This window comes from Pongo pygmaeus, chromosome 7 (assembly GCF_028885625.2).
Source record: "Pongo pygmaeus isolate AG05252 chromosome 7, NHGRI_mPonPyg2-v2.0_pri, whole genome shotgun sequence".
NCBI lineage: Eukaryota > Metazoa > Chordata > Mammalia > Primates > Hominidae > Pongo > Pongo pygmaeus.
The window spans coordinates 27,929,753-27,957,102 of NC_072380.2; the positions used below are offsets into that span (position 1 = coordinate 27,929,753).

Consider the following 27,350-nt stretch of genomic DNA (forward strand, 5'->3'; position numbering starts at 1 on the left):
TTCTCCAAGTCTGTAAACATAATAGCGTGTGACATAGTGAATTTAACATAGTATTTAAACATAATGGATTGGGACCCCCCCGACCTATGTTACTGATTGGGTTTGCTCCCTGTGAAGATGGATTGTTCTGACAACAAAAGTCTGATGAGATCATAAACTAATAGTTCAGTCATTCCTTTTGGTTGATACAGAAACAGTTTATACTTTATTTCCCTTTACTACATTCAAAGAGTTTAAGCAGACATGCTTTAGTTACTATCCCAAACTGAAAAATGATGAAACTGGAGCTCCTACTTATCCTTCAATTCTCAGCTTATTAAATATCATTTAGCGAGGCCTTTCTCAACATCTAGACTAGGTTAAGGGCCACTGCTGTGTTTATAATTCCTTGTATTATAACTGTCATCTTGCCTCATTATTATTCAAGAGCTGCTTTCCATCCTAGATTAGGAGCTGCAACAGTGTAAGGACTGTGTCTATCTCATGTACTCTATATTCATGGTGCCTGACATGTACATAGTATTAATATTTGCAAATTTATCTTGAGAGAAACTTAAGATTTTGGCTTTTCATCGAATACTACATATATATATATTTTTTTTTTTTTTAATTTTTTTTTTTTGAGACAGAGTCTCGCTGTCGCCCAAGCTGGAGTACAGTGGCTTGATCTCAGCTCACTGCAAGCTCCACCTCCTAGGTTCACGCCATTCCCCTGCCTCAGCCTCCTGAGTAGCTGGGACTACAGGTGCCCACCACCACGCCTGGCTAATTTTTTGTATTTTTAGTAGAGACAGGGTTTCACTGTGTTAGCCAGGATGGTCTCGATCTCCTGACCTTGTGATTCGCCCTCCTCAGCCTCCCAAAGTGCTGGGATTACAGGCGTGAGCCACCACGCCCGGCCAGAATACTACATTTTAGTTGTGAAATGTTCATATATTACCTGTTTAAAAAAACATTTTACGATTTGGGTATTCTTTTTTTAAACTTTTCTTCATACATGTAAATACATATAAGTGCTATTTTATATTCTGTTTATCTCACTGGATATATTTATGCCTATAAATATAAACCTGTATAATTTATGGATATATGGTATTCTATTGTGTGGTAGTATAAATTAAACCACCTCTTATTGGTGGACATTCTCACACAGTTGCATAGTCTGTTCTGCTACAATGTGTATTTTTGAAACAGTAAAAAGATTGATATTTTTCCCAGTACATAAATGTTATTTTTGAAGTGATCAGAAGCAAATCTCCTCACAAATAGAAAGCCTTTGCCTACAGAAATGCCTTCCCTGAGCATATGCCTGGTGTAGTAGCTTTAAGAATTGCTATGCTAACTACAAAAGCTGTGAGTGAGTCCAGGTAAAGGAGCTGCCAACATATTTCCCACATGCTTAAAAATATATATATTTTTAGTGAGAAAGCCAGATCAAATTTTCCATCTTGATGAAAAGTATCTGTTGAAGATATTCTCATATGTAACCTTCAGCACAAACCCAGGGCTTATGGCTACAAAGGAACATTTTATCATCATAGAAAGTTTCACTGAACAGCACTGCTCTAGAAAGTCTTGCTCCGGCTCAGAAATGACACAAGTCATTTCTTCTGGTAGAACCTTTCAGATGACAGTTTGGAAATCTGCATTTAAAATAAGAAAAACCTTTAAAAATGTTTATGCCCTTGCAGATTTAATGTGTTAGTATCTTTTATTAGGATTATTGACTGTTTTTGTTATTGCTTTAGTTTTCAAAGTTGCATAGGTTTTAACCCTGTTTTTTTTCTGTAAACCTAGTTACGTCTTGAAACTTTTGCGCAATGAAGTTTTGCAGGAAATAATATATCAGGTTATTATAAAAAAAATGCCTGTACTGCCCAATTACTCAATTACTTCTTTGGATTGTGTTCTTAAGAATGAAACTATAGGGTCAAAGGGCATAAACATTTTTAAAGGTTTTTCTTATTTTAAATACAGATTTCCAAACTGTCATCTGAAAGGTTCTACCACAAGAAATGACTTGTGTCATTTCTAAGCTTGAGCATTTAACTATCACTGCAAGACTTTCTAGAGCAGTATTGTTCAATGAAACTTTATATGATAATTAAATCTCCTAAATCTGCATTGTCCAATGTGGTAACCATTAACCACATGTAGCTTCTGAGCACTTGAATTGTGGCTAGGGTGGCTGAGAAAATAATTTCAATGTTTTAAATATTAATGTAAATAGCCACATGCAGCTCATAACTACTGTATTGGACAGTGCCACGCTAACGCTTTTTCACTCTCCCCATAATGGTGGCCATGTTCATATAGTGGCTGTTCCATCAGTATAGGTCCTAAAGGGAGAATGACACAGAACACGGTGCTAATGGCCATGCAGCTTGAGTAATAAGCCTTGGTTGTTGTATGTCACTGAAGTTTCTGAGGTCTGTGTTACCACAGCAAAACCTATTCTAACCTCAGTAAAACAGCAGTTACAAGTTCTACTTAGTGTATGAGAGGACATGTTAACCTACATTGTTGCTCATACTAGCAATCTTTTTATTTACTAGCAATCTTGTTACTCCTTCAATAATATATTTACAAGTCAGGCACTATTCTAGGAGTTGAGGATATTTCAGTGGACAAGATATACAAGGTTCCCTTCTTAGAGCTTACAAGCCTAATGGAGGAATGGAGAAATATTTAACAGATAATTTAAACAAAGTGTGATAAGTGTTGATAGCAGATTATCTCATTGTTATTTAGCTTTTAAAACATTACTAAGAACATTACATATATATTTTCCTAATTGCCATTTTTTCCATTTCTCGTCTCTTCATAATAGAGCTTTTATCTTCTTCTCATTGATTACTAATAACTCTTAATGCATTAGAAATATTAAACCTTTATCTTATACGTTTATCTCAGTTTGTAATGTCTTAAGCTCCCTGCCCCTCTCCAACCCACTGTGATATAGAATTCTTTTTTTTTAAATGGAGGTACTCATGGCTTTTTAATGATGGTTTCTAGCTTTGGTGTCCTCTTTAAAGTCCTCTCCACAGCCAACATTAAAGAAATATTTATCTACAATTTTTTCTACTGTTACTTTTTCCCCCAATCTTCAATATATGGGGATTCAAGTGTAAGGATAGAAAACAGCTGTGTTTTTTTCTAAAATGTCCAGATAACATCATTTACTGACTAAACTACCTCTTTTCTCACTAATATAAAAATGTCACCTTTATCACACAACAAATTCCTCTATTTGGGAACTATTTCCTGACTCTTATGTTCTATTTTTCTGCCTATTTTGGCATGAGTATCATCGCTTAATTACTGTAGCTTTATAAAACTTTTTATCTGCTCAGGAAGATTCCTTCTCCTTTCATCGAGTTTTCCCAGCCATGTTTGAACATGTATCCTCAAGGAGGAACTTCAGATTAATTCTGACATGTTCTAAAATAGATTACATTAAGATTATGTAGAATTTATAGGCTTTCAAATTCATTCATTTCTGCTTTCTGTTCTTCTTAGGGCGTCTTTTTTTTCAATTTCAGTTGAATATTCAACTTAACTTCATAAAAGTTAAATAATGAAATGTTTCCTTTGAGTAGTTTTGACCATATCAAATAGGGTTTGACTTGTTATATTCTCATTATCTTCTAAATATTTTATAAATGAATTTGATTTCTCTTTTTAGCCAAAAATTATTCAGAAGTGTTTTAAATTCCTAAACAGTTTGGAGTTTTTGTTTCCTATTTTATTACAAATTTCTAGATTTACAGCATTGATGTTAAGGAATATCACCTATTAGACTATTCATACTTTTTATAATTTGAAGTTTTTTTGTGTGACCTAAGAATATGGTCAATTTTAATAAATATTATGGTGCAGAAGGACTTGCCTTACTATTTACTCAGATCTTTAATATCCTTTGTCTGTTTGATCTATTAAGCATTGAGAAAAGTACTTTAAAAACCCTCATTTTTATTATGTTTGACAATTTATCCTTTTACTTTCTAAAGTTCCCACTTTGTAAGTTATTTAGCATAAGGTTTCACAACAGTGCTATTTTTATTAATGATTACAAACATCATTTATTTATAAAGTCTGTCCATTCATTCTGCCTCTTGCCTTCAACTCAACTTGTAAACTTTTACTTCAGCTACAAATTCAGGCATTTATATGTTCTAAACAGCATTTATTAACCATTTGTTTAACTTATGTTCATATAAAGAGACAAATTTAAGTATTATTTACTAAATAATATGTTGCAAGCAGAGGCTTTCTCTTGAGGCTGGCTCTTGTTTCTCACCAAGAACATATCTTAAATTCCCTGAGAAGCCAATGATCAGTATATACAATAGAGAAGAAAGGGCAAAGAGCCAAAGACCAGCCTTCATTAGCACCCCTCTTTTCTGCTTCATTCCAGTTTCTTCTACCAGTTTCCTAAATCTTGTCACCTTACTGATGCTAAATAAACCGCTTTACACAACCTTACTAAATTTTACTTTCTATTCCCAGATGCTTTACTGCTTAAAGATCCCAATCCAGTTAGAAATCTTTCCCAAAGGTAACTCCAGTTAAAATATATACTACTACTACTACTAATAATAATACAGTAATTTATACTATACATGTGGCAAGGGAGAAGACTGCAGGCTGACTGGGAGAGAGAGAGATAAAAAGGAGACTTTTTACCATATACTTTTTAAAAATAGTTTTTGATTTTTGATTCATGTGGACTTACGTATTTAAAAATGTAAACACTGTATTAAAAACAAAATTTTAAAACTTAAGAGTACAACTTACCAGTCATATTTTCATCCAGTGGTAGAGAGACTCCTACATCACAGATTTTAATTGTTTCAAAATCGCCTTTAATTACAACATTTGAAGACTTTATGTCTCCATGAAGCAGTTTCTTTTCTTGGTGCAGATACTAAAATAGTAAAAAATTTAACACATATGTGCAGAAACACAAACTAATAAAAAAATGTGATAACCTCCAAATATAACAACTTGAAACTCCCTTCCTAAACTCTAGGTTTACATTTGTCCAGTATTTCAATTTTTTTTTTTTTTTTTTGAGACAGTCTCACTCTGTTGCTCAGGCTGGAGTACAGTGGCATGATCTCGGCTCACTGCAACCTCCACCTCCTGGGTTCAAGTGATTTTCCTGCCTCAGCCTCCCAAGTAGCTGGGACTACAGGCGGGTGCCACCACACCCGGCTAATTTTTGTATTTTTAGTCAAGACGAGGTTTCACCACGTTGACCAGCCTGGTCTGTCTCGAACTCCTGGCTTCAAGTGATCTGCCTGCCGCAGTCTCCCAAAGTGCTGGGATTACAGGTGTGAGCTACTGTGCCCAGCATTTCAAAGTATTTGAAACAAGAGAAGGGAACATCCCATGTTAGTCTGCCATACTGACCAGAAGTCTAAAAGTTTCTTTAGAAATAGATACTTCTGCTAACCTTTTATACTTATAAAATAAATAATTATAAGTTAACTATTTTTTTCCAAGACGGAGTCTTGCTCTTGTTGCCCAGGCTGGAGTGCAGTGGCACGATCTCGGCTCACTGCAACATCTACCTCCCAAGTTCAAGCAATTCTCTTGCCTCAGCCTCCCGAGTAGCTGGGATTACAGGTGCCCGCCACCATGCCCAGCTCATTTTTGTATTTTTAGTAGAGATGGGGTTTCACTATGTTGGCCAGGCTGGTCTCAAATTCCTGCCCTCGTGATCTGCCCGCCTTGGCCTCCCAAAGTGCTGGGATTACAGGCGTGAGCCACCACGCCCAGCCAAGTTAACTATTTTTATATATAAGTATTTATTTATACTTATAGCTTATAAGTTAACTATACTTATAAATTAGTTAATGTGGTAAGTTAACTAATCCTACATACTTTATATCAGAAGATACAACTGCAGATTTCAAAAGATACCACAATTTTGAGGGTAGTCTAGTAATTTTTAGAAATAATTTTGGAATCTTCAGTGAAGCATACATAAATTGTTGTGGCCATGTGGGACAATGAATGACTAGGGCCACATGTATGTATAAGGATGTTTTTTGGTCAATGATGGACAACATATACAATGGTGGTCCCATAAGATTATAATATCATATTTTGATTTTACCTTTTCTATGTTTTGATATGTTTAGCCACACAGTACTTACCACCGTGTTGCAACTGCCTATAGTATTCAGTACAGTAACATTCTGTACAGGTTTGCAGCCTAGGAGAACTGGGCTATATATACCACATAGCCCAGGTGTGTAGTTGGCTCTACCATCTAGGTGTGTGTAAGTACACTCTATGATATCCGCACGCACAGTGATGAAACTGCCAAATGACACATTTCTCAGAACGTATTAAGCTACACATGAATGTAATTTGGAAGCAGAAATGTAAGCCTCTATTTTGTTTTCCACTAACCCCTTTTTGGAACTGACAAGTAACAATATCCATCCACATTCAAAGATGTCCTGCAAAGTGATTATTTGTTCATTTAAAATATGAACAAAAACAGAAGTCATTTAAAATATAATGGCATAGTTACCTTTAACCCTCTTGCCATATTCAAAGCAACTTTTAAAATTATGGCTGCTGGAAAAGGATCTCGGCTGGCTTTATATCGTTCTTCTATTAAGTCATTTAGAGACTTTTCACCTCCATATTCCATAGCAAGACACAGACTGCCATCACTGGCTTCAGTAAAAGCACGATAACCTTAAAGAAAACATGACATTTCTTCACTAATATAGAGAAGAGCAATAATATTTAAGTCCTTTATAGTAATGTGATTGAAAACATGGATCTGGACTAACACTGACAAATATACAATTAAACAACTACTATTTACAAGACTAATTCAGTAGATCTCATTTAAAATGCCTTCAGTGTTTGCCAGTAGTACCACAAATTAAAATACTTTTACTTTCCTTTGCTTCCCTAAATATAATGGTTTCGCCAGCCTTACTTGTATTAAAAATGAAAAATGAAATCCAGGAAATTACCTAAATGGATTTAAATTATCTAAATGAAGATCATTTTATATTCCTAAAATCTTCATAGAACTAGCAACATAATTATTATATCTATTCCCATGAAGTTTATATACTTAGGCATCAAAAAATACTATATGCAAATTTTTATTTTAGACCAATCACATTAATTTGATACCCGTTAAATATCCAGCCCCATCCTCTTCATTTCTATTAGTGAAACCAGTTAAGAGAGCATATAAGCTGTTTCTGAATAAACAAAATAATATACCAGATACTGCCACCAAATTTAAACTTACCAACAATGTTTGGATGATGAAGGCTTTTCAAAATCTTAGCTTCATCCATTAGTCTCTTTTGATACACACTTCGATAATGATCATTACATATAGGATTAATCTTTTTTACAGCCCAAGGAGAATGAGACAAACCTCTTGGAGATCTAAGAAAAAAATTCATTTAAAAAGGATATAAGACAATAAAACCACAATACTTTTTAAAATGACTTCCAAATTTTTGGGAAAAAGCTTGAAAGAAATTTGCTTTTAAAAACAGTATTTAAAATAGTTTGGACTATGAACACCTCTGCTACATTTCCATTTCAATTGGGAGATAAGATCTAATATACTGAAACAAGTCTTACTATCTATACAGTGGAAGGGAGAGAATAAAAAGAATTTGAAGGGTAAAGATGGAATGTTACAAACTTTAAACCTGAAAATTGTTACTTTCCATATTTCCATTTGATCATGTCGGACTACAACTTATTAAATATTTAATTATATGTATCAGAGATGAGTTACAGGATCCTGAAGAAAAAAACATTAGGAAATTTAAAGAGATAATCAAGAACATTTTGCCCATATATCATCATCCAAAGAACAGCATGCTCCCCTACACTGACCAATTCACCTTATACCTTTTACCACATGCTCAAAGATATGTGCTTAAGGAGATAATGATGAACATACAAATGAGAAAATTTTAAACTTTCTATTTTCTAGGAAGATTCAGCCATTTTAGGAATATTTAAGGTATACATGTTTTAAGGCCTAAATAGGTAAAATAAAGTCAGGGAAAGGTTTACCTGAGGTGGTAGATATTTATGAGTAGAGCAAATCACAAAATACTTAAGTATATACAGCATAACAGCACAAAACCTAGTGAAAGAGCCTCAGAAGTTTAAGAAAAAGTTTAATGGTAAGAACACAAAACAAGAGATTGAACCAAAGATCTGTTTAGCTTTGGACTCCCTCACAGGCATAGCTCTATGACTGCAGAACGTTTTTTGTTTAATCAAAAAGCCTATACTAAAAGGATCACAAGATTTCTTAATTCATGTACATCTATCATCTGTAAGTTGATCTAAACTATTCTTAAACCTCCAGTTTTAGATAACAGCAGCATTTGAGGATAATGATGAGCATCTGCATATCATTTTATTATGAAAAATATATTTTTCAAGTTTCAAGGGTTGAAAGTTTAGCTCTTGAAAGTTTAGAATTTAGTAAACAAGTCAATCTTCACCTTTTCCGTAACATATTCTAATCTATAGAATAAGAATAGATTTATGAAATCTGAATACTCAACCATGCAAAAAGCTGACTCATTAAAAAGACTAATAAAAAAAAGGCAAATTTCTGATGAGATTACACAAGAAAAAATAGACAGTATCACAAATAAAAATGGAAACAAAACTACAGATACAAGAGAAAAAATATGTAAGTAAATAATAAAATCTTTATGCAATCATTTAAGACAAAATGGACAAAGACTTAGAAAAATCTAAGAAAACTGATGAAGAAATTTAATCACCAGTTTAAAATGTTCCTACTAGAAATACAAAGTATAGATGATTTTACAGGTGAGTTTACTAAGCTTTCAAAGAATTTACCATTCAATCTTATACAAACTGTTTCCCCAGGGAACAGAAAAGGGACTATGAGTCTCATTTAACTTTAATTTTAAAAAATCAAAAGGGACAGTAGAAAAAGGAAAACCACAAGCCAACTTCACTTATATCAGATACAAAAATTGAAATTACTATTAGCAAACTGAATCCATCAGTTTATTTAAAAATACTACATCAAAACTATGTTGGATTTAACCAAGGAATGCAAACTTGATTTAACAAAAAAATATGGACTTCTGGGTTAAAATTGTAGCTTAAACATACACATTGTTTTTATCCTTTCCAAGCCCACTAACATAATAGCAAATGGATATTTTAAGACATACCAGCCAGAAAGAATGGAAATAACAGCAGAGGAGACAACAGCAACAAAATTTCAGAAGCTGGAAAGCAGAAGAAAGTAACTGACTTAGCCCCAATGAACTGCTTACAAGTTACTTAAAAAGCAGGTAGGTTTGGAAGGGGTAGCACACAACTGTAATCACAACACTTTGGGAGGCCAAGTCAGGAGGATGACTTGAGACCAGGAGTTTGAGATCAGCCTGGGCAATACAGTGAGACCCCCTTCTCTACAAAAAACTTTTAAAAGCCACATGTGGTGGCCCACGCCTGTAGTCCCGGTTACTTGGGAGGCTGAGGCAGGAGGATTGCTCAAACCAAGGAGTTTGAGGCTGGAGTGAGCTATGATGGCACCATTGCACTCCAGCCTGGGCAACAAAATGAGACCCTGTCTCTAAATAATAATGGTAAAAAACAGGTGGGCTTCTAGATACCCTCCTTAATTCTGTACCAACTGGCAGCTGCCCATCCCCCACCCCCAGCTTCTAAAGATGGTAGACTAGCTTTGGAAGGTATAAAACAAGTCTTTAGCCTGAGGTTTACTGTCAGTTGAGAACCTGTAATACAGAAGCAGGTTAGTAATTAATCACCATATGCATACTAAATGCTCAATGAGTTTTTACATGTGCATATACTTGTGTTATCAACACCTAGATACTGAACATTTCTAGCACGCCAAAAGACTAAAGATGCTATTTTTAAAAAGGATAATTAATTAAAAACAAGATAAAAACTCAATAGAAGTGTTGAAAGATAAAGCTGGGGAAATCTCAGAAAAAGGAAGATAGCAAATAAGAAAACCAAGCAAAAAAGAGGTAGATGAGAAATCAGTAAGTTCAACATTCAAATAATTGGATTCCAGATGGAGAACAGAGAAAACGGGTGAAAATCATCAACAAAGTAATTTTTAAAATAATGTCTCAAAAATTTAAGAACAGGAACTATTCAGATTCCAAGAGCCCCACATCCACTCATGTCATTGTGAAATTTCAGAATGCTACCGACATACAGAAGATCATACCAGGATCCAGGACAGTGAGAGGGACAGATAACATAAAACGGATTACATATGAAGAATTAGCAGTCAAAAAGGCTTCATAATTCTCAACAGCAGCAGTGTAAGCTAGAAAAAAAACAATGTCAGTGACTGATATTCTCAAAATTCTGGAGGGAAATTGTTTCCAAATGAGAATTGTAACCCAGAAAACCAAAAAGGGCCATTCAAGTATGAGTAAAATGAAAACATTTTTGGAAATGCAAATTCTCAAAAAAATACATCTTCTGTGCACCGATTCATGGGGAGCTACCAGATGTCCTAAATGAAAACGGGATGTAAATCGAGAAATAATAAGACACAAGATACATAAAAACACAGGATCTAATTCAGCAGAGAAGCACAGGAAATTTGCAGGTTATGGATAAAAGAAATCCCAGGTTGACAGGGCTGAATCATGAGGAGTGGTAGGGGTCAGGCAGGCACTGCTGTTCTTCAAGATCAGCTATTTGAAGCTTTTTGACTAAACCACATACAGCGTAACTTTGTTAAAAACACTTCACATTTAAAAACTTTTTAAAAAGGGGAAAAAAATGAAACTAGCCATAAACCTGTGAGAATTTTTTTCTTTCAAAATAGGAGTTAACACTAAAAAACAAATTAGAAAACAAATTAATACTATACAAACATACAAAAAAAGTGTTTAAACTGCAAAAATGCTTCAGGAATACCCATTGTATATGATTACTAAATTATTCTTAATTAGCCTCTTATTAAAGAAAGCATTTCTATCTGGAAACAATGTAAACCTAGATGAAGCTAAGATACGGAGGGTTGGACTAGTCAGACTGATTCCAAGAATGCATTAAGGAATATATATTGACGTAGTTGTTTGCCACTTAATAAACATGAAACTAGGTACAGAATAATGATTAAAAGAAGTAATTTTGGCCTGGGCATGGTGGCTTATGCCTGTAATCCCAGCATTTTGGGAGGCGAAGGCGGGCAGATCGCTTGAAGCCAGGAGTTTGAGACCAGCCTGGCCAACATGGCAAAACCCCGTCTCTACTAAAAATACAAAAATTAGCTGGGTGTGATGGTGCACGCCTGTAATCCCAGCTATTCAGGAGGCTGAGGCAGGAGAATCACTTGAACCTGGGAGGTCGTGCCACTGCACTCCAGCCTGGGCAACAGAGTGAGACTCTGTTTCAAAAAAATATATGAATAATAAAAAAGTAATTTAAAAAAACACTTTGTTGACAGCTATATTGGCACCATACTTGTTCGATTATTTCATTTTTCTAACACAGTATTCCTACTTTAAAATCATGTATTTACCCTTCTTAATAACAATGCCATAAGAAATGAAAATCTTTTACTTCTTTTAGAAGAGCATATCTTAGGAGGGCAAGGCTGCAGAAGAGACAGCAGTCACTGACATCACCCAATACTGGCTTCCTCTTTGAGGTTTTCTCATGAAGAATCTGGTTTAATTACCACAAAGGAACCCTTTCCCCTGCCACTTCCCCTTCTTATGGAAGCCAAGGAAAAATTAAAAAGTAAATGTCTTCCCCTTTAATAACCCATCAGGAGGAAGCTAGGAGAAAAGCAGAGGCAGAGCTACCGGCAAAGTGACAAAAGGGTCTAGGGACTGGAATAAAGCAGTCAGCCAGGATCAGGAGCAGACAACTGAATCTAAATACTGGAATTTTCATACTACTTCTTCATCTCCAAGTACAGTAGAATTATAGTTGCATGAAAAAAGGTTAATCTGAAATCTTATACTTACCTTTTCATTAGGTAAACATTTACCCCAGTACCAAAGCCAAGCTTTTGCATAAACGGAGAGGCCGGGATATTTATAGTTGGAGTTGAACATAATACTAAATGTCAGAGAAATAAAAAATAAAATTAATAAAAAATAGAAATAAAAAACAAAAGCATCTTAACATTCTCAATAATACTACTGCCAAGAGTATTAATTGGCACAGTCTTTTTGGAGAGCAATTTAACAACATATATCCTAATTTTAAATGGGTACCTTTTGACCAAGCCTACTTTTGGAGTTTTATCCTACAGTAACTCTGAAGCAGAGATTGGGAAATGGCCTGTTTTTGTATGGCCTACAAGCTAAGAACTGTTTTCACATTTTTAAAACATTGTTAAAAGATAAAAGGGGTTGGATGTGGTGGCTCATGCCTATAATCTTGACGCTTTTGGAGTCCGGGGCAGGAGGGTCACTTGAGCCCAGTAGTTTGAGACCAGCTTGGGCAAAATAAAAAGACTCCATCTCTACACACAAAAAAAATTTTTTTAATTAGCCAGGAGTGATGGCACACACCTGTGGTCTCAGCTACTTGGGAGAAACACTTGAGCCCCGGAGGTTAAGGGTGCAGGTGCAGTGAGCTGTGTTCATGCCACTGTATTCCAGCCCGGATGACAGAGCAAGACACAGTCTCAAAAAAAAAAAAAAAAAAAAGATGAAAAGATGGAGTTCTGCTTCTGCTCATGAAAAATAATTAACTACTCCTGGACAATTAACTGCTCCTAGAGTTACCATCTCGCCATGAACTAGAAAACTAGACAAAATATAATTGTTTTCAGACACTTGACAACAGGCAGAGCAGTGTTGTGATGCCTGAGAGAAGAGAAACAAATGAGGTGGGCCCTATCACTGCCCTAACTTACTGCTTGAAGGCAGTTTCCAGACTGCAGGACAGAGGTCACACAATCCAGAAGTCCTGTCACATTGAGGAGTCAGAGATCAGAGGTCAAGAAGGACTAGGCGGCTAGAATTTGTGGAGCAGAGAACAAAAGAGAGCTCCAAAGAGAGCACTCCAAAGATCTGAACAGTCTCTCTTTGAGTGTTTGGCCAAGTACTTATCCACACATAACAACGTGTAGATGCCCCAAAGCTGGGAAAGCACCAGAGGAAAGCAATTGGCTCAACAATTACCAGAGATCATACAAGTCTAGGAACACTTCATGTCACCATGAGCTGGAGGATGGTAACCCTGTAACACATAGTAAAGTCCTCTAAAGGGTCACAACTAGATAGTACAGCTAAAGTTTAGCCCCAGATAAACATTCATAACAAAGCTTAAAAGCCAGTCTCAAAAGGAACAGGCTAATGTGCAGGTAACTTATCCTCAGACCGTAACTAAATCAAACACTCTATAAAGGAATAACAAAATCCAGTACTAGACAATGCAAAATATCTACCGCCCAATCAAAAAGTACCAGGCATGAAAGCAGCAAGAAAATATGACCAATATAGGAGAAAAATAAATAAATAGAGGCCCGGCGCGGTGGCTCACGCCTGTAATCCCAGCACTTTGGGAGGCCGAGGCAGGCAGATCACTAGGTCAGGAGTTCGAGACCAGCCTGGCCAACATGGTGAAACCCCATCTCTACTAGAGAGGCAAAAAATTAGCCGGGTGGCATGTGCCTGTAATCCCAGCTACTCGGGAGGCTGAGGCAGGAGAATGGCATGAACCCGGGAGGCGGAGGTTACAGTGAGCTGAGATAGCACCATTGCACTCCAGCCTGGGGGACAGGGCAAGACTCCATCTCAAAAAATTAAAAAATAAATCAATCAATAGAAACATACCATAAGATGACAGGAGGCCAAGAGTGGTGGCTCACGCCTGTAATCCCAGCACTTTGGGAGGCCAAGGCAGGCGGATCACTTGAGGCCAGGAGTTCAAGACCAGCCTGGCCAACATGGCAAAACCCTGTCTCTACTAAAAATACAAAAATTAGCTGGGCGTGGTAGCACGTGCCTGTAATCCCAGCTACTCGGGAGGCTGAGGCAGGAAAATTGCTTGAACCCAGGAGGTGGAGGTTGCAGTGAGCTGAGATCGCACCATTGCACTCCAGCCTGGGTGACAGAGCAAGATTCTGTCTCAAGAAAAAAAAAAAAAAATTACAAGGATGGCAAAATTAGCAGATAAGAACCTTAAGACAAATCTTAAAAATGTGCTCAATGATATAAAGGAAAATCTGAGCATAACAAGGAAAAAAAAAGACAAAATAGAACCTTAGGAATGAAAAATACAATGGATAAGAATAACATCATCTTAGAGCAGAAGGATAACTAAATCTTAAGACAGAGCAACAAAAACTATCAAAAATGAAGCAAAGAGAGAAAAAGATTAGAAAAAAATCATCAATGAGCTATGGGACAATAGCAAAACAGCCGATTTACATCCAACAATAGACAATTACATTGAGTATAAATGGTCTAAACAGAGCTGTCCAATACATCATGCTGCCATGTGGAAATGTCTGTATCTGTGCTGTCTGAGCACTGAGCACTTAAAATGTGACTAATACAACTGGGGAACTCAATTTGTAATTTTATTTAATTCTAATTAATTTTTATCCAAATTTAACCACACTTAATAATCCAAATTTAAATAACCAAATTTAAATAGCCACATGTAGCTAATGGCAAAACAGTCCAATTAAAGGAAATTAAAGTTGTCAGAATGGATAAAAACAAGACAAGACATGCCATTTATAATAAACTCAATTTAAATATAAAGACGCAAATAGGGCAAGAGTAAAGGATTGAAAAACATCATTAAAACACAAATCAAAATAAATCTGGAGTGGCTCCATTACTATCATATAAAGTGGACTTCAGAACAAAGAGTACCACTAAGGATTAAGAAGGGTATTTCATAACAGTTAAGGTATAAATTCATCAAAAGAAATAACCATCCTAGGCCAGGCACAGTAATCGCAACACTTTGGGATCTGACTTGTGGTTTACGTGTCTTGGTGAATGTTGCATGCACTTGAAAGGGAGGCCAAGGCGGGTGGATCACTTGAGGCCAGGAGTTTGAGACCAGCCTGCCCAACATGGTGAAAACCTGTCTCTACTGAAAATACAAAAATTAGCCGGCCATGGTGGTGCACGCCTGTAATCCCAGCTACTCCAGAGGCCAAGGCACCAGAATCGCTTGAGCCCAGAAGGTAGAGGTTGCAGCGAGCTGAGATCACACTGTTGTACTCCATTATGGGTGACAACAGGAAACTCAAAAAAACAGGAAAAAGAAAAGAAATAACCATCCTAAATGTGTATGAACCTAATAACAAAGCTTCAAAATACATGAAGCAACAACTGATAGAAACTGGGGGTGGGGGGAAGCAGACAAATCCACATTGTAGTTGGAAACTTCAACTCTCTTCTCTCATAATTAATATAAAAAGTATACGGAATATCAGTAGGGATATAGAAGACCTGAAGAAAATAACACAAACAGGTCAATCAACCTGACCTATTGACATTTGTAGAACACCGTACCCAACAAGAGTAGAAAAAAATGCCCTTTTCAATTGCATGCAACATTCACCAACATACACAAACCTCAAGTCAGACTGAATAAGGAAAAAAATTAAGAAAATATAAAATACTAGTACCAGATATGAAAAAGGACACTAGAAGGTTAATAAGGGTGTATCAAGAATAACTTTACACCAGTACATTTGAAAATTTAGAAGTGATGGACAAATTCCTTGAAAAACACTAACAAAATTCACAAAGAAAATAAGAGATCACTTGAATAGCCCTGTATCTATTAACTGTGAAATCACAGTTAAACTCTCCCTACTAAGAAAACTCCAGGCCCAGATAGCTTTACTAGTGAATTCCACCAATTTAAGGAGGAATAATACCAATTCTACATAAAGTTAAAGAAAAAGATATTTCTATTAAAAAAAGAGAAACATTTCTCATCTTACTTTATGAATACAGAATAACCTAATACTAAAACTAGACAGATATCCCAAAAAGACAACTGCAGTCCAATATCCCTCATGAATATAGACAATATCAGCAAATCAAGCAATATATAAAATATATCATGACCAAACTGGCTTTACACAAGGAAGTTCAGTTTAACACTTGAAAATTAACGTAATTTACCACATAAAGATTTTAAAAGAAAATTTAATAGATTCAGAAAAAGCGCTTTACAAAGTTAAATACCCACTCATGATAATAACTAGAAATAGAAGAAAAATTCCTCAAACTAATAAAGGGCATTTGTGAAAAACCTACATCTAACATAATACATTGGGAACAAGGCAAGTATATCCACTAACATTTCTATTCAAAAACATACTGGAGCCAGTGCAATTAAAAAAAGTAAAAGAAACAAAGCCATACAGACTGGGGAACAAAGTAAAACTGTCTTTCTTCATCCACAAATGACCAACCATATACAATATCCTAAGCAATCTATTAAAAAGCTAATAGAACAAGTGAGTTTAGGATGGCTGCAGGATACAAGGTCAATATGAAAACTCTTTCACTAGAAATGGACAACAGAATATTTTCCCATGTTATTTTCTAGAAATTTAATATTAGCTATTTTTTATATAATGGGAGTTAAGGGTCAAGGCTTGTTTTTTGCACGTGGATATCCAGGTGTTTGTTGATTTTCCTTTGTCCATTGAGTTGCCTTGGAAAATATCTTTCCCTCACAACAGCAATGTATGGATGAGAGGGAGAAAGGTAAAGCAGTTCCATAATGGGTCAAGCTAAGTTGATTCTTGGGCAGGAAGAGCATCCAAACCTATTAGATTGTCAATAAAATTAGTCCAGAGATGATCAAACCGTGGCCTATAAAATAAGTCTTATTTGTTAAGATTAACATCATAAAGGGGAGTTACATTAAAGTTTCTAAGTGACCGATAATAAAGGATCAAACTAAATAATACTAGGACATTTCTAAGAGAAACAACAATAGTAATAGTAAAAAAAAAGTCTTACATCTGCTATCTTACCAGATTTCTTTTTTTCTGATAATTTGCTTGGTGTCTTGAAATTACTGATCCCTTCCATTGTGAAAGCCACTCTCAGTCCTACGATGAAAACAAATTGCAAGTTACACAGCAGATATAAAGAATACAACTCTCATTCATGAAGAAAAATGCCAGTAGCCAGGCACAGTGGATCATGCCTGTAATCCCAGCACTTTGGGAGGTTGAGGTGGGTGGATCACCTGAGGTCGGGAGTTCGAGACCAGCCCGACCAATATGGAGAAACCCCGTCTCTACTAAAAATACAAAATCAGCCAGGCGTGGTGGTGCATGCCTGTAATCCCAGCTGCTCGGGAGGCTGAGGCAGGAGAATCGCTTGAACCCGGGAGGCAGAGGTTGCGGTGAGCTGAGATCGTGCCACTGCACTCCAGCCTGGGCAACAAGAGCAAAACTCCGTCTCAAAAAAAAAAAAAAGCCTGTAACATTATCGTTCATGTTATCACAAACAAAATTTGAGAACTAAAAAGGACCTCAACATATATTTAGCCCAATTTTACTTAAAATGAGGAAACTAAAACCAAAAAGTACAATTACTTACCCCCATCATAATATTAGTGATTGGGTATTTTTGTTTTAATTATAAAGTAATATATGCACTTAGCTAAAAAAAAAAAAATCGCCTAGTACAAAAAGGTAAACAGTATGTCTCCCTCTTATACTTCCCAGGAGCAGTTGTTAACAGGTCTCTTATATCCTTTAAGGAAACTGTTCAAGCAGCATTATTCATAACAGCCAAAAGGCAGAAACAACAGAACTCTCCATCAGATGATGAATGGATAAACAAAATGTGGCATATCTATACAATGGAATATTATTCAGTCATAAAAAGGAATAAAGTGCTGATATATACAAGAATGAACCTTGAAAACATTATACTAAATGAAAGAAGCCAGACACATAAAGGCTACATATATTATGATCTTTTTTTTTTTTTTTTTTTTTTTTTTTTAGATGGAGTCTCACTCTGTCGCCCAGGCTGGAGTGCAATGGCATGATCTCGGCTCACTGCAACCTCTGCCTCCCGGGTTCAAGCGATTCTCCTGCCTCAGCCTCCTGAGTAGCTGGGACTACCAGCGCCCACCACCACGCCTGGCTAATTTTTATATTTTTGGTAGAGACGGGGTTTCACCATATTGGCCAGGCTGGTCTCGAACTCCCGACCTTGTGATCCGCCCGCCTGGGCCTCCCAAAGTGCTGGGATTACAGGCATAAGCCACCGTGCCCGTCCAATGATCCCATTTTTAGGAAATGTCCAGAATAGGCAAATCATGGAGACAAAAATAGCTGAATAGTTGCTAGGGACTGGGAGACAAAGAATGCGGAATGACTGCCAGTGAGTATGGGATTTCTTTCTGGGGTGATGAAAAGGTTCTAAAACCAGATAATAGTTTAATATATTCATCTCTGAGTAGACTAGAAACTACTGAATTTTACACTTTCAAAAGGTGGATGTTTATGATACATTAATTATCTCAATAAATGGTTATAAAAATTGTCTATGAAAATAAAATGAGGCCAGGTATGGTGGCTCATGCCTGTAATCTCAGCACTTTGGGAGGCCAAGGCAGGCGGATCAGTTGAGGTCAGGAGTTCAAGACCAGCCTGGCCAACATGGCAAAACCTCGTCTCTACTAAAAATACAAAAAAATTAGCCAGGCGTGGTGGCGTGTACCTGTCATCCCAGCTACTCAGGAGGCTGAGGCAGAAGAATCACTTGAACTTGGGAGGCGGAGGTTGCAGTGAGCAGAGATCATGCCACTGCACTCCAGCCTGGGCAAAAGAGCAAGATTCCATCTCAAAAAAAAAAAAAGAACGGAAGAAAATGTACATACCACATATATAAACAAAGCAACTCAATGTGTTTACTTCTTCATAACATATTTAAGAATTTTTTTATTTTAAAAATTATATTTCTTTTTAAAAAATTAGGTTTCCTATTATATTTATTTATTATAAAGCAAAACTGTTCCTACATGTCTATAAGCTCATTTGTCTATAAAAAGTTGGGAGGCAGAGAGATTTGCTTAAATTTTTTATAGAGCCCTTAATAATAGCATCTTTAAAAACTGTGTACTAAGGGGAAGAAGATCATCTCAAAGGCCCAGCTTTAACTGTCTATTAATGACAAGTTTTTTCATCTTGTTTAAAATGTAGCTACAATCACTATTGTCTTCAGATTTACCTGTCCTGAGAACACTGAAGAGCCCCTTTACATGTATTTGTCAAGAGTATAATAATTTTATGAAGTGACCCATTTAACTTGAAGGTAGGAACAGCAGAATTTCTGAAACCAGTTTCAGAACTTTGGGGAAGGATAAACTATTTAGCAGAGTGGGTTGCAGGAGGTATTTCTACTTCGGGAATAATTTCCGCATGTCATTCTGACTCCCCTTCTTCCATCTGTGTTATCTTTCCCCATGGGATGCTGTGTGGCGGCACCTCAGAGATCTTCTAAGATTTTTTTTTTTTTTTTTGAGACAGAGTTTCGCTCTTGTTGCCCAGGCTGGGGTGCAATGGTGCAATCTCGGCTCACTGCAACCTCCGCCTCCAAGATTCAAGCAATTCTCCTGCTTCAGCCTCCCAAGTAGCTGGGATTACAGGCATGTGCCACCATGCCTGGCTAATTTTTTGTATTTAGTAGAGATGGGGTTTCACCATATTGGTCAGGCTGGTCTTAAACGCCTGAACTTAGGTGATCCACCCGCCTTGGCCTCCCAGAGTGCTGGGATTACAGGCATGAGCCACCACACCCAGCTTCTTCTAAGATTTCTATCTACCTGTGTGAAGCTACTCTTCATTCACTCAATCAATTTGCACACACTGAGCACATACCATGTGCTCTAACAGTGCACTGTTCTACACTCTGGAAATAGAGCAGCAAACAAGACCCAAACAAGTATGAAGATAAACATATACTATTTCAGGGGAACTATATATCAGCGAAGGGAGCAGAAGGCCTTGGGAAGGGGCTTAATATTTGAGTTTAAAGTGGTCAAGAAAGGTCTCCTTGAGAAACTCATTTGAAGGAAGTGAGGGAGCAGGCCCAAGCAAATATCTAGTGGAAGTCTTCCAGAGAGAGGACAAGAAATACAAAGACCTGAGGCAGAAATCTTCACGAAGAGGCGAGCTAGCAAGGGGGAGAAGGAGACAAAGTCAGGGAGGCTGAGGGTAGGGACTGGCAAGTCAAGTAGAGCATTGTAGGCACAGGACTGTGACTTCTACTCAACTGTAGTCACAGTCAAGATTTCAGCTTGTACTGAGAAACAGAAAGCTGTTGGAGAGTTTTGTGGAGGAGTCAAATAGGTGGGTGGATACAGGTCTAGAATGCAAGCTGAAGATTTAAGTTTGTGGGATGGCAGCACGCAGACGTTATTAAAGCCAAGAGACTAGGTAAGATCATCTAGGGAGTAACTGTAGAGAGAAGAGGGGTGAGCCCTAGGGCATCCAAGCATGAGAAATGAAAAACAAAGCAACCAAGGAGGTGCCAACAAAGTAGGATACAGAAAACCCTGGCGCGTAGTGTCCTGGAAATCTTATGATGAGCCTTGTAAGTCTCACTGCCTTTTCCCGCTCAGTCTACGGAGGATTTGATATTCAGAAGCAGCACGTTTTAAAAAAGAAAACCTACCTCTAAAAACAACTAGGTTTAAACAGAAGTATTAACATTTCATTATGTTCTCTTACGACTGAGTCCCACCTTCTACTCTAAGCTATTTGCACCTCAATGTACCATGTCCTATCCATTTCACAGTTGTCTGAGGGCCACTTTTTACCAGACTGCACACTCAGGTTTAGGCATTAACTACTGACAGATGGCTTTTGGCCAGTAGCCCAGACTCTGCCTCAGATTATGTTATGTATTGTATATGCATTCTTAACATTAATTATTAAATAACCATACTATTTCTAAATCACAAGGTTCTCATGAAGATGACAGCAAAAAAAAACAGTGAATATTTAGATGAAGATACATTAGAAATGGCAGTAGGATGACCGTGAGCAGAATTTCATACTCTGTGGAATACGTAAGATATTTTTAACAATCAAGTACTGTTTAAGAGGCAGCATTAAAGTGAGCAGCGCTCAAGCAAGCTAATCTACAGATCTACCGGGTCAAACGTCAGTGACCTTTGGGCCCTAAGCCTGGGACCCTGGGACTCAACAAATACCTGGACACTACTGACAAAGCTACGACGGGGACGGGCAGCAGAAAACGGAAAATTAAAAGAATGAGAGAAAAAGTAAAGGAGAAAAGAGAAACAAAGTAGATGTAGAAAGTCCAAGGGGAAGCAAAGAGAAAGTGTGGGTCGCATGACTCTCAGGTCCTCTGCATATCACACGCTCAGCAGGGTTCGGGGGTGGAGGTCAGACTGTTTACCCCAATACGGGGGCTCACAAGGGGCTGGCTGCCAAAATCCTTCTTCGGCTGTAACCAGATCCTCCCCTGTCACAAAAGCCCCCGCAGAGGCCTCGGCTCCGGGCTCGGCCCCCGCCGTGGCTCGCAAAAAAAAAGCTCCTCTTACCAGAGTCTCACCCCCTGGAAGGAAAGGTCGGAGGTGAAAATAAGTCGTGGCCAAGTACCTCTTCAAAATTGGTGACGAGCGGCCCCCAGCGAGACGCTGCAGCTGCCTCTAGCACCGACACGTACGCCCAGCAGCTGCCGTTGCAATTCGAACTCTCCCGGCTTTCAAAAAGTCGCGCGCTGCGCCAGCGTCGGCTCGGAGCTACGGGGCGGCGTGAAGGACACGCCCCGCCGATTCGCCATTCCTCCTCCTTTGCCCAGGACTCCCGGTGCCCGCAGGCGTCAAAGACGAGGGAAGGAAGGAAAGGCGCGGGGAGCACAAACTTTTACAGGAGCCATCAGCCCTTCCGAGGAGCACAGCCCGGTGAATAGAACACAGTTGCCTGTGCTGAAGGCTGAAGCGCTCTCCAAGCTTTCACATCTGTGTTGAATGTGTCGTGATTATGATGTCAATTTTATTATAGGTTTATGAGGCCTTGAAACACTGTAAAGAAAAATGCGTAGCTTAAGGAACAATCATCTTTAGCCGAGGGAAAAAAAAGATATTTAGAAATGTTGCTAACTTATGTAATTGCCACATTCAATTCAACATTCTTTAATTTATTCAACGATTAGGAACATCTGCTCCCCAGGAGGGGATGGGCCGTGGGGCAGACCAGGGGCCCAGAGCTCAGGGCAGGGGGTACCCCTTGTGGGGCCGCTCATTTCTGTTTCGAGGTGCCACTCATTTTTACACCAAATATGGGTGTTCCCAGAACTGTCATTGCGCTGGTGGGTGTGATTTAGTGTGTTAATGAGCATATAATGAGGTCCTAGGTGAAACCTAGGTCAAATCCAGCGCCACTTTGGGTCTAGTTGGTCTTAGCCAGCTTGGTCCACACTAAGGGTTAGAAAAACCACACTAAGCAAAGAACTTGCATCAAGATCGGGACTGGAATCCATTAATGTAGGTGACAAAGCCCCGCAAGTCTGATCACCGCTTCTCCCCAGGACGCGGGGAAGATGTGCCCTGAGGCATCCCCCGAGGATGGCGCAGGTCCTGAGGGTCGTGGGGATCAAAGAATACGAGCCAAGATGTATAAATCACATGTTGGAGTTTGCCTTCCCCTATGTGACCACAGTTCTAGGTGATGCAAAAATTTACTCAAGCCATGCTAAGAAAGCTACTGATGTGCAATTGCAATCCAGTGTGCGCCCTCCAGTTTTTTTACCTCTCCGCCCCAAGAGATTTTTATTAGATATTGCAAGGCAAAGAAATCAAACCCCTTCGCCTTTGATCAAGCCGTATTCAAGTCCTAGATTGCCATCCAATAGATATTGCTTAACAGCTCCAAACTATATGTTGCAGGGAAAACCCCAAAACTAGGGTACAGCCACAGAGGCCGCCTGGCTTGAAGCAGGAAGGAATTCGAGAGCAGGCCCATAGAGTAAAATGAGAGCAAGTTTATTAAGAAAGTAAAGGAATAAGAGTGGCTACTCCACAGGCAGAGCAGCCTGGAGGGCTGCAGGTTGGCTATTTTTACGGTTATTTCTTGATCATATGCTAAATAGAGGATGGATTATTCATGAGTTTTACGAGAAGGCCCTGGAGATTTTCTGGAACTGAGGGTTCCTGCTCCTTTTAGACCATGTAGGGTAATAACTTCCCCGGGTTGCCATAGCATTTGTAAACCGTCATGGCACTCAGGGGAGTGTCTTTCGGCAGCTAAATCATTATAATTAGCCTATAATGAGCAGTGAGGATGACCAGAGGTCATCCACTAGTGGATTTCAGTCTCAATCTTAATCCGGGTTCTTTGCCTGGAGTGGTTTTTCCAACCCTGGTGTACCAGGAAAGGGAACGCTGAGTGGCCCCTTATGGGGTGCCCTCTTGGTTTTGGTGGGTTTGGGCCACCCTCTTTACTGCATCTGTTTTATCAGTGGGGGTCTTTGTGACCTCTGTCTTGTGAAATCAGTCCTGCCAAACTCCTGTCTCATACATACAGGCTTAAGTCTTTACAAAAAAAGGCATCTACGTCTGAGGGAAGAATAACAGTCCCCATGATATCAGTGGGCCAGGGGAGGTCCTCAAATGCCGGTGGGTGCTGGACCCCAGCAGGTGTCCAGACTCTTGACACCGTCTTGAGAATGGATTCAAGGATGAGTTGGAAAATAGTGAAAGTATGGAGATTTGTTGCAAAGGGAAAAAGTACACACTTAAGAAAGGGGATTGTGGGTGTACTCAAGAGAGTCACACAGTGGGGTGTGCGGTTTCTCTCTGTATGGGTTTCTTTAACCAAGGGGTGGAATATTTATGACAATTCTTGGAAAAAGATGGAGATTTCTTGGAACTGTGGTGCCACTCATTTTTACACCAAATATGGGTGTTCCCAGAACTGTCATTGCGCTGGTGGGCGTGATTTAGTGTGTTAATGAGCATATAATGAGGTCCTAGGTGAAACCTAGGGCAAATCCAGCGCCACTTTGGGTCTAGTTGGTCTTAGCCAGCTTGGTCCACACCCTGTTTTTCAGGGGTTCATCAGCCCATAACCCCTACTTATGGGAAACTGCTGTCTGGAGTTTTTATTCTCCTGTGAACACCCTGCATTATTTCTGTCTCACCCAGATTAAATGTTGGTTCAGTTACTAGCTGACCAGGTATTCACACACTAGGCACACCACCCCCACAAACCATGTTTGTGGCAACTAAAGTAAGGACTCAAATGTCCCTCACAAAGGCAAAGGTTTACAGTGTAGATGTCTGCTTCACATTGCCCTGTGAAGGGTGAATTCCTGTAACGTCAGCAATTCAGAATGTTCTGGGTAATCCATCACAAATGGTCCAGAGACATTCTTATTACACTAATATGGTGTCATCACAGACTACTGCCAATGAAAAAAAAACATGAAGAAGATGATGATGATGATGATGACGATAATTTGTAATCTAGCTTTGATGTATGTAACATGTATACTTGATCTTGAATTCATTGTACTGAAATTAATCATGCATGCTGGATGCTTTCAAGTTGTGTTTTAGAAAACTTAAATAATATTTCATGAGTATACTCTATTTTCAATTGAAATATTAGATTTTCTTTAATAGGATAAGTAATGGTTTTTCATCAGCCTTTAAGTGTAAAATAATAAAGTTGTCCTTCATCAATTAAAAAAAAAAACACATGTATAGAGCACCTACTTCTATCCTTCAAAGTCCAATCTTTCAGCATCCCTAAGCTTCCTTAGCCCATCTCAGGAGGAGGCAGGGGATGGGGGCTAAGAAAACTTAACCAAATCACTCCTCCTCTCCTAAGTCTTTACCTTCACCCCCTTTAATAGTCATTTTTCTTCCAAATCAAACAATAACAATAATAGCAAACACTTATTTAGTATTTATTGTATGTCAGGTCTTGTTTCATGTATTAGCTCATTTAATCTTCGTAACTCTATGATGTAGGTTACTATGATTATAAACTCCATTTTTCAAATGAGGAAACTGAGGCACAGAAATGTTAAGTAATTTGCCTAAAGTCACAGGATTTAACAATTGGTAGAGCCGCAATTCGAAACCATGTTACCCTTAGACTTCCTCTTTAACAAATGTGCTTCAAATCTCTTCCACATTACACATGTGTGCATACACACATACACCCCTCCACCTCTGGGGCCTTTCCATTTTTGGTCACCCTCTTTCAAGCATAGAAGCACAGTGTCTCACCTCTCTCTCTCAACTCTCATTCTGAGGCATTATATTATAGACCTCACCACCTTTTCTTTAAATATCTATAGTGTTCTATACTTTTTATGAAGTCCTACATTTTTAGAAGCCTATTTTCTACTCTTACTGGCTAATAAAATCCTGCCCAAAGCCAAAGCCTGAAAGCTTCATAATTAACCATTGCTAGTGAAAAGAAACTCCAGGGAGATGAGGTTATCGACGCAGGTGTAAGATGAGGCCAAAAGCATGCATGAGAGAGAAGGCACTGGTGTAAAGCCTTACTCATAACCATCCTGTTCCCCATCTTGTAATCATAAAACTACCTCCAGAGATTAGCCACAGAAACATCTGAACTTCACAAGTGCAGTGTTATCATTTGCGAAATGCAACCATGAACTCAAAATCTTGCATACTAGTCAGTTGTCACGGAAAATAGTTTGCAACCTAGATCATTATTTATTTTGGTGTATAAATGGCCTGGTTTCCTTGGTTTAGCAAAAGAGCCCACAACTCTGACTCTTGGCTGCCTGAGCCCAAAGAAACGTCGGCACTGTCATCTTTTTACAGCATAAACTCTAACTTCTGGTCCATGCAGGACCTCACCTTTTGATTTTCAAGGGCCTAGTTTGAAAATGAAAAAGAAAATTAACTTTTTTCTCTCTCTTTTTTACTGCTATTGCATTCTAATTCTCTTTGAAGCTAAGTAAATGCTGCCGATTGTGATATAGGAGTTAAGAAGAAATTAGGCAGATAGTGAGGGTAAGGAAGTCCTCAGTCCTCAGTAAGGTTTTCCTTTTCATGAAAAGCAGCCCCCAAATCATCTTCTTTTCTAACAAAGAGCAGCCTGTAAAATCAAGCTGTGGACATAGACAAGCAAGCTGGAAGCTTGCCTGGATGAATGCTGGCAGCTGTGCCAGTAGGAAAAGGCTGCCTGGGGCTAGGCATGTCCAACATGGTGGTTCCATCTATCCCTTTCCCTGTCAACCGTGAGCACAGTAAGGAGCAGGCAACATGCACTGGCCAAGTAGAAACCCCATTTGCATAATAAAAGATTAGGGTGGGTGGCCAGCTATGTAAACGTCCCACCTGGTCCAACCAATCTTGGGCCCTATGTAAATCAGACACTGCCTCCTCAAGCCTGTCTATAAAATCCTGTGCACTCCACCACGGGACAGAAGTCCCACTAGGGCGCCCCTCTCTCTTGCAGGAGAGAGAGCAGTTCTCCTTTCTCTTTCTCTTGCCTATTAAATCTCTGCCCCTAAAGCCACTTCTTGTGTGTCCACATATTCGATTTCCTTGTGTGAAATGAGGAACCTCGGGTATTTACCCCAGACAACAACACCACTTCAATTGGTTAGGTGGGAACTTTTAGGAAAGAAGAGGAAAAATATCAAAATGTTAAGGTTTTATTTTGTTACATCTGTATATCCAACCAATCAACTTGACACATCCCTAGGGTGCTTCTCAGGTGTCCCAAAGCCATTAGGTCTTCAGATGAGGCCATCAAGCAACAGACTTCGATCAACCTCAAAATGTTCAGCAAAGAAGCTACATGCAAAAGAATATACTATTGCATAATGCTATTCATATAAAGCTCAAAACAGGCAAAACAAAGCCATAGTATTTAGGAGTTCATGCTTAACTGACAAAAACATTACAAGGTAACACCACCAAAGCGACTACCATCAAAATCAGGTTCATGATCACTTTGGAGGAAGAAAGTAGGAAGGATCAGAAGAAGAATGAGAGGGGCTCCTGGGGTGCTGACATTCTAGCTCCCCACCTGAGTGATGCTACACAAGGGTTTGCTTTGATAAATCATTGTGCTGGACATTCTGTTTTGGGTACTTTTCTGTAGTGTTAAGTCCACAGGGGAAGAGCTTTTAAAAAGCAAAGGGGACATGTACTCCATAAATATATACACCTACTGTGTACCCCTAAAAAGTTAAAAATTTTAAAAAAGCAAAGGGGGAAGAAAAAAAAATGTGATGGAAAGTGAGCCCAGGAAGGTCTGTCACCCACATAGGGACACAGCGAAAGGGTTCCGTTATGATCTTCTCAAT

The 27,350-nt window shown here is 38.5% G+C and overlaps 2 protein-coding genes and 1 pseudogene across 3 annotated transcripts in view; 2 read left to right on the forward strand and 1 right to left on the reverse strand.

Annotated features, from left to right (window-relative positions):
• Positions 1 to 21,285, forward strand: part of ESCO2 (establishment of sister chromatid cohesion N-acetyltransferase 2) — a 62,393-nt gene extending 41,108 nt beyond the window's left edge. Inside the window, exon 13 of the transcript XR_008504022.2 lies at positions 20,987 to 21,285. The gene's annotated coding sequence lies outside the window, so the exon portion shown is untranslated. The remainder of the gene's footprint in view (positions 1 to 20,986) is intronic.
• Positions 1 to 22,024, reverse strand: part of PBK (PDZ binding kinase) — a 28,153-nt gene extending 6,129 nt beyond the window's left edge. The window contains exons 1-6 of one of the 2 annotated variants that reach the window (XM_054497356.2): positions 21,650 to 22,024; positions 17,033 to 17,110; positions 12,027 to 12,120; positions 7,292 to 7,434; positions 6,548 to 6,717; positions 4,798 to 4,927 (exon numbers count right to left, since the gene is read on the reverse strand). In XM_054497356.2, coding sequence (XP_054353331.1) covers positions 4,798 to 4,927; positions 6,548 to 6,717; positions 7,292 to 7,434; positions 12,027 to 12,120; positions 17,033 to 17,090 — 595 coding nt within the window. In that variant the 5' untranslated portion in view covers positions 17,091 to 17,110; positions 21,650 to 22,024. Of the gene's footprint in view, positions 1 to 4,797; positions 4,928 to 6,547; positions 6,718 to 7,291; positions 7,435 to 12,026; positions 12,121 to 17,032; positions 17,111 to 21,591 lie in introns of both variants that reach the window. The other variant, XM_054497355.2, reaches the window with a different exon arrangement.
• Positions 22,025 to 22,617: 593 nt separating this feature from the next.
• On the forward strand, positions 22,618 to 24,515 carry LOC134740060 (transcription initiation factor TFIID subunit 9-like; annotated as a pseudogene).
• Positions 24,516 to 27,350: the final 2,835 nt, after the last annotated feature.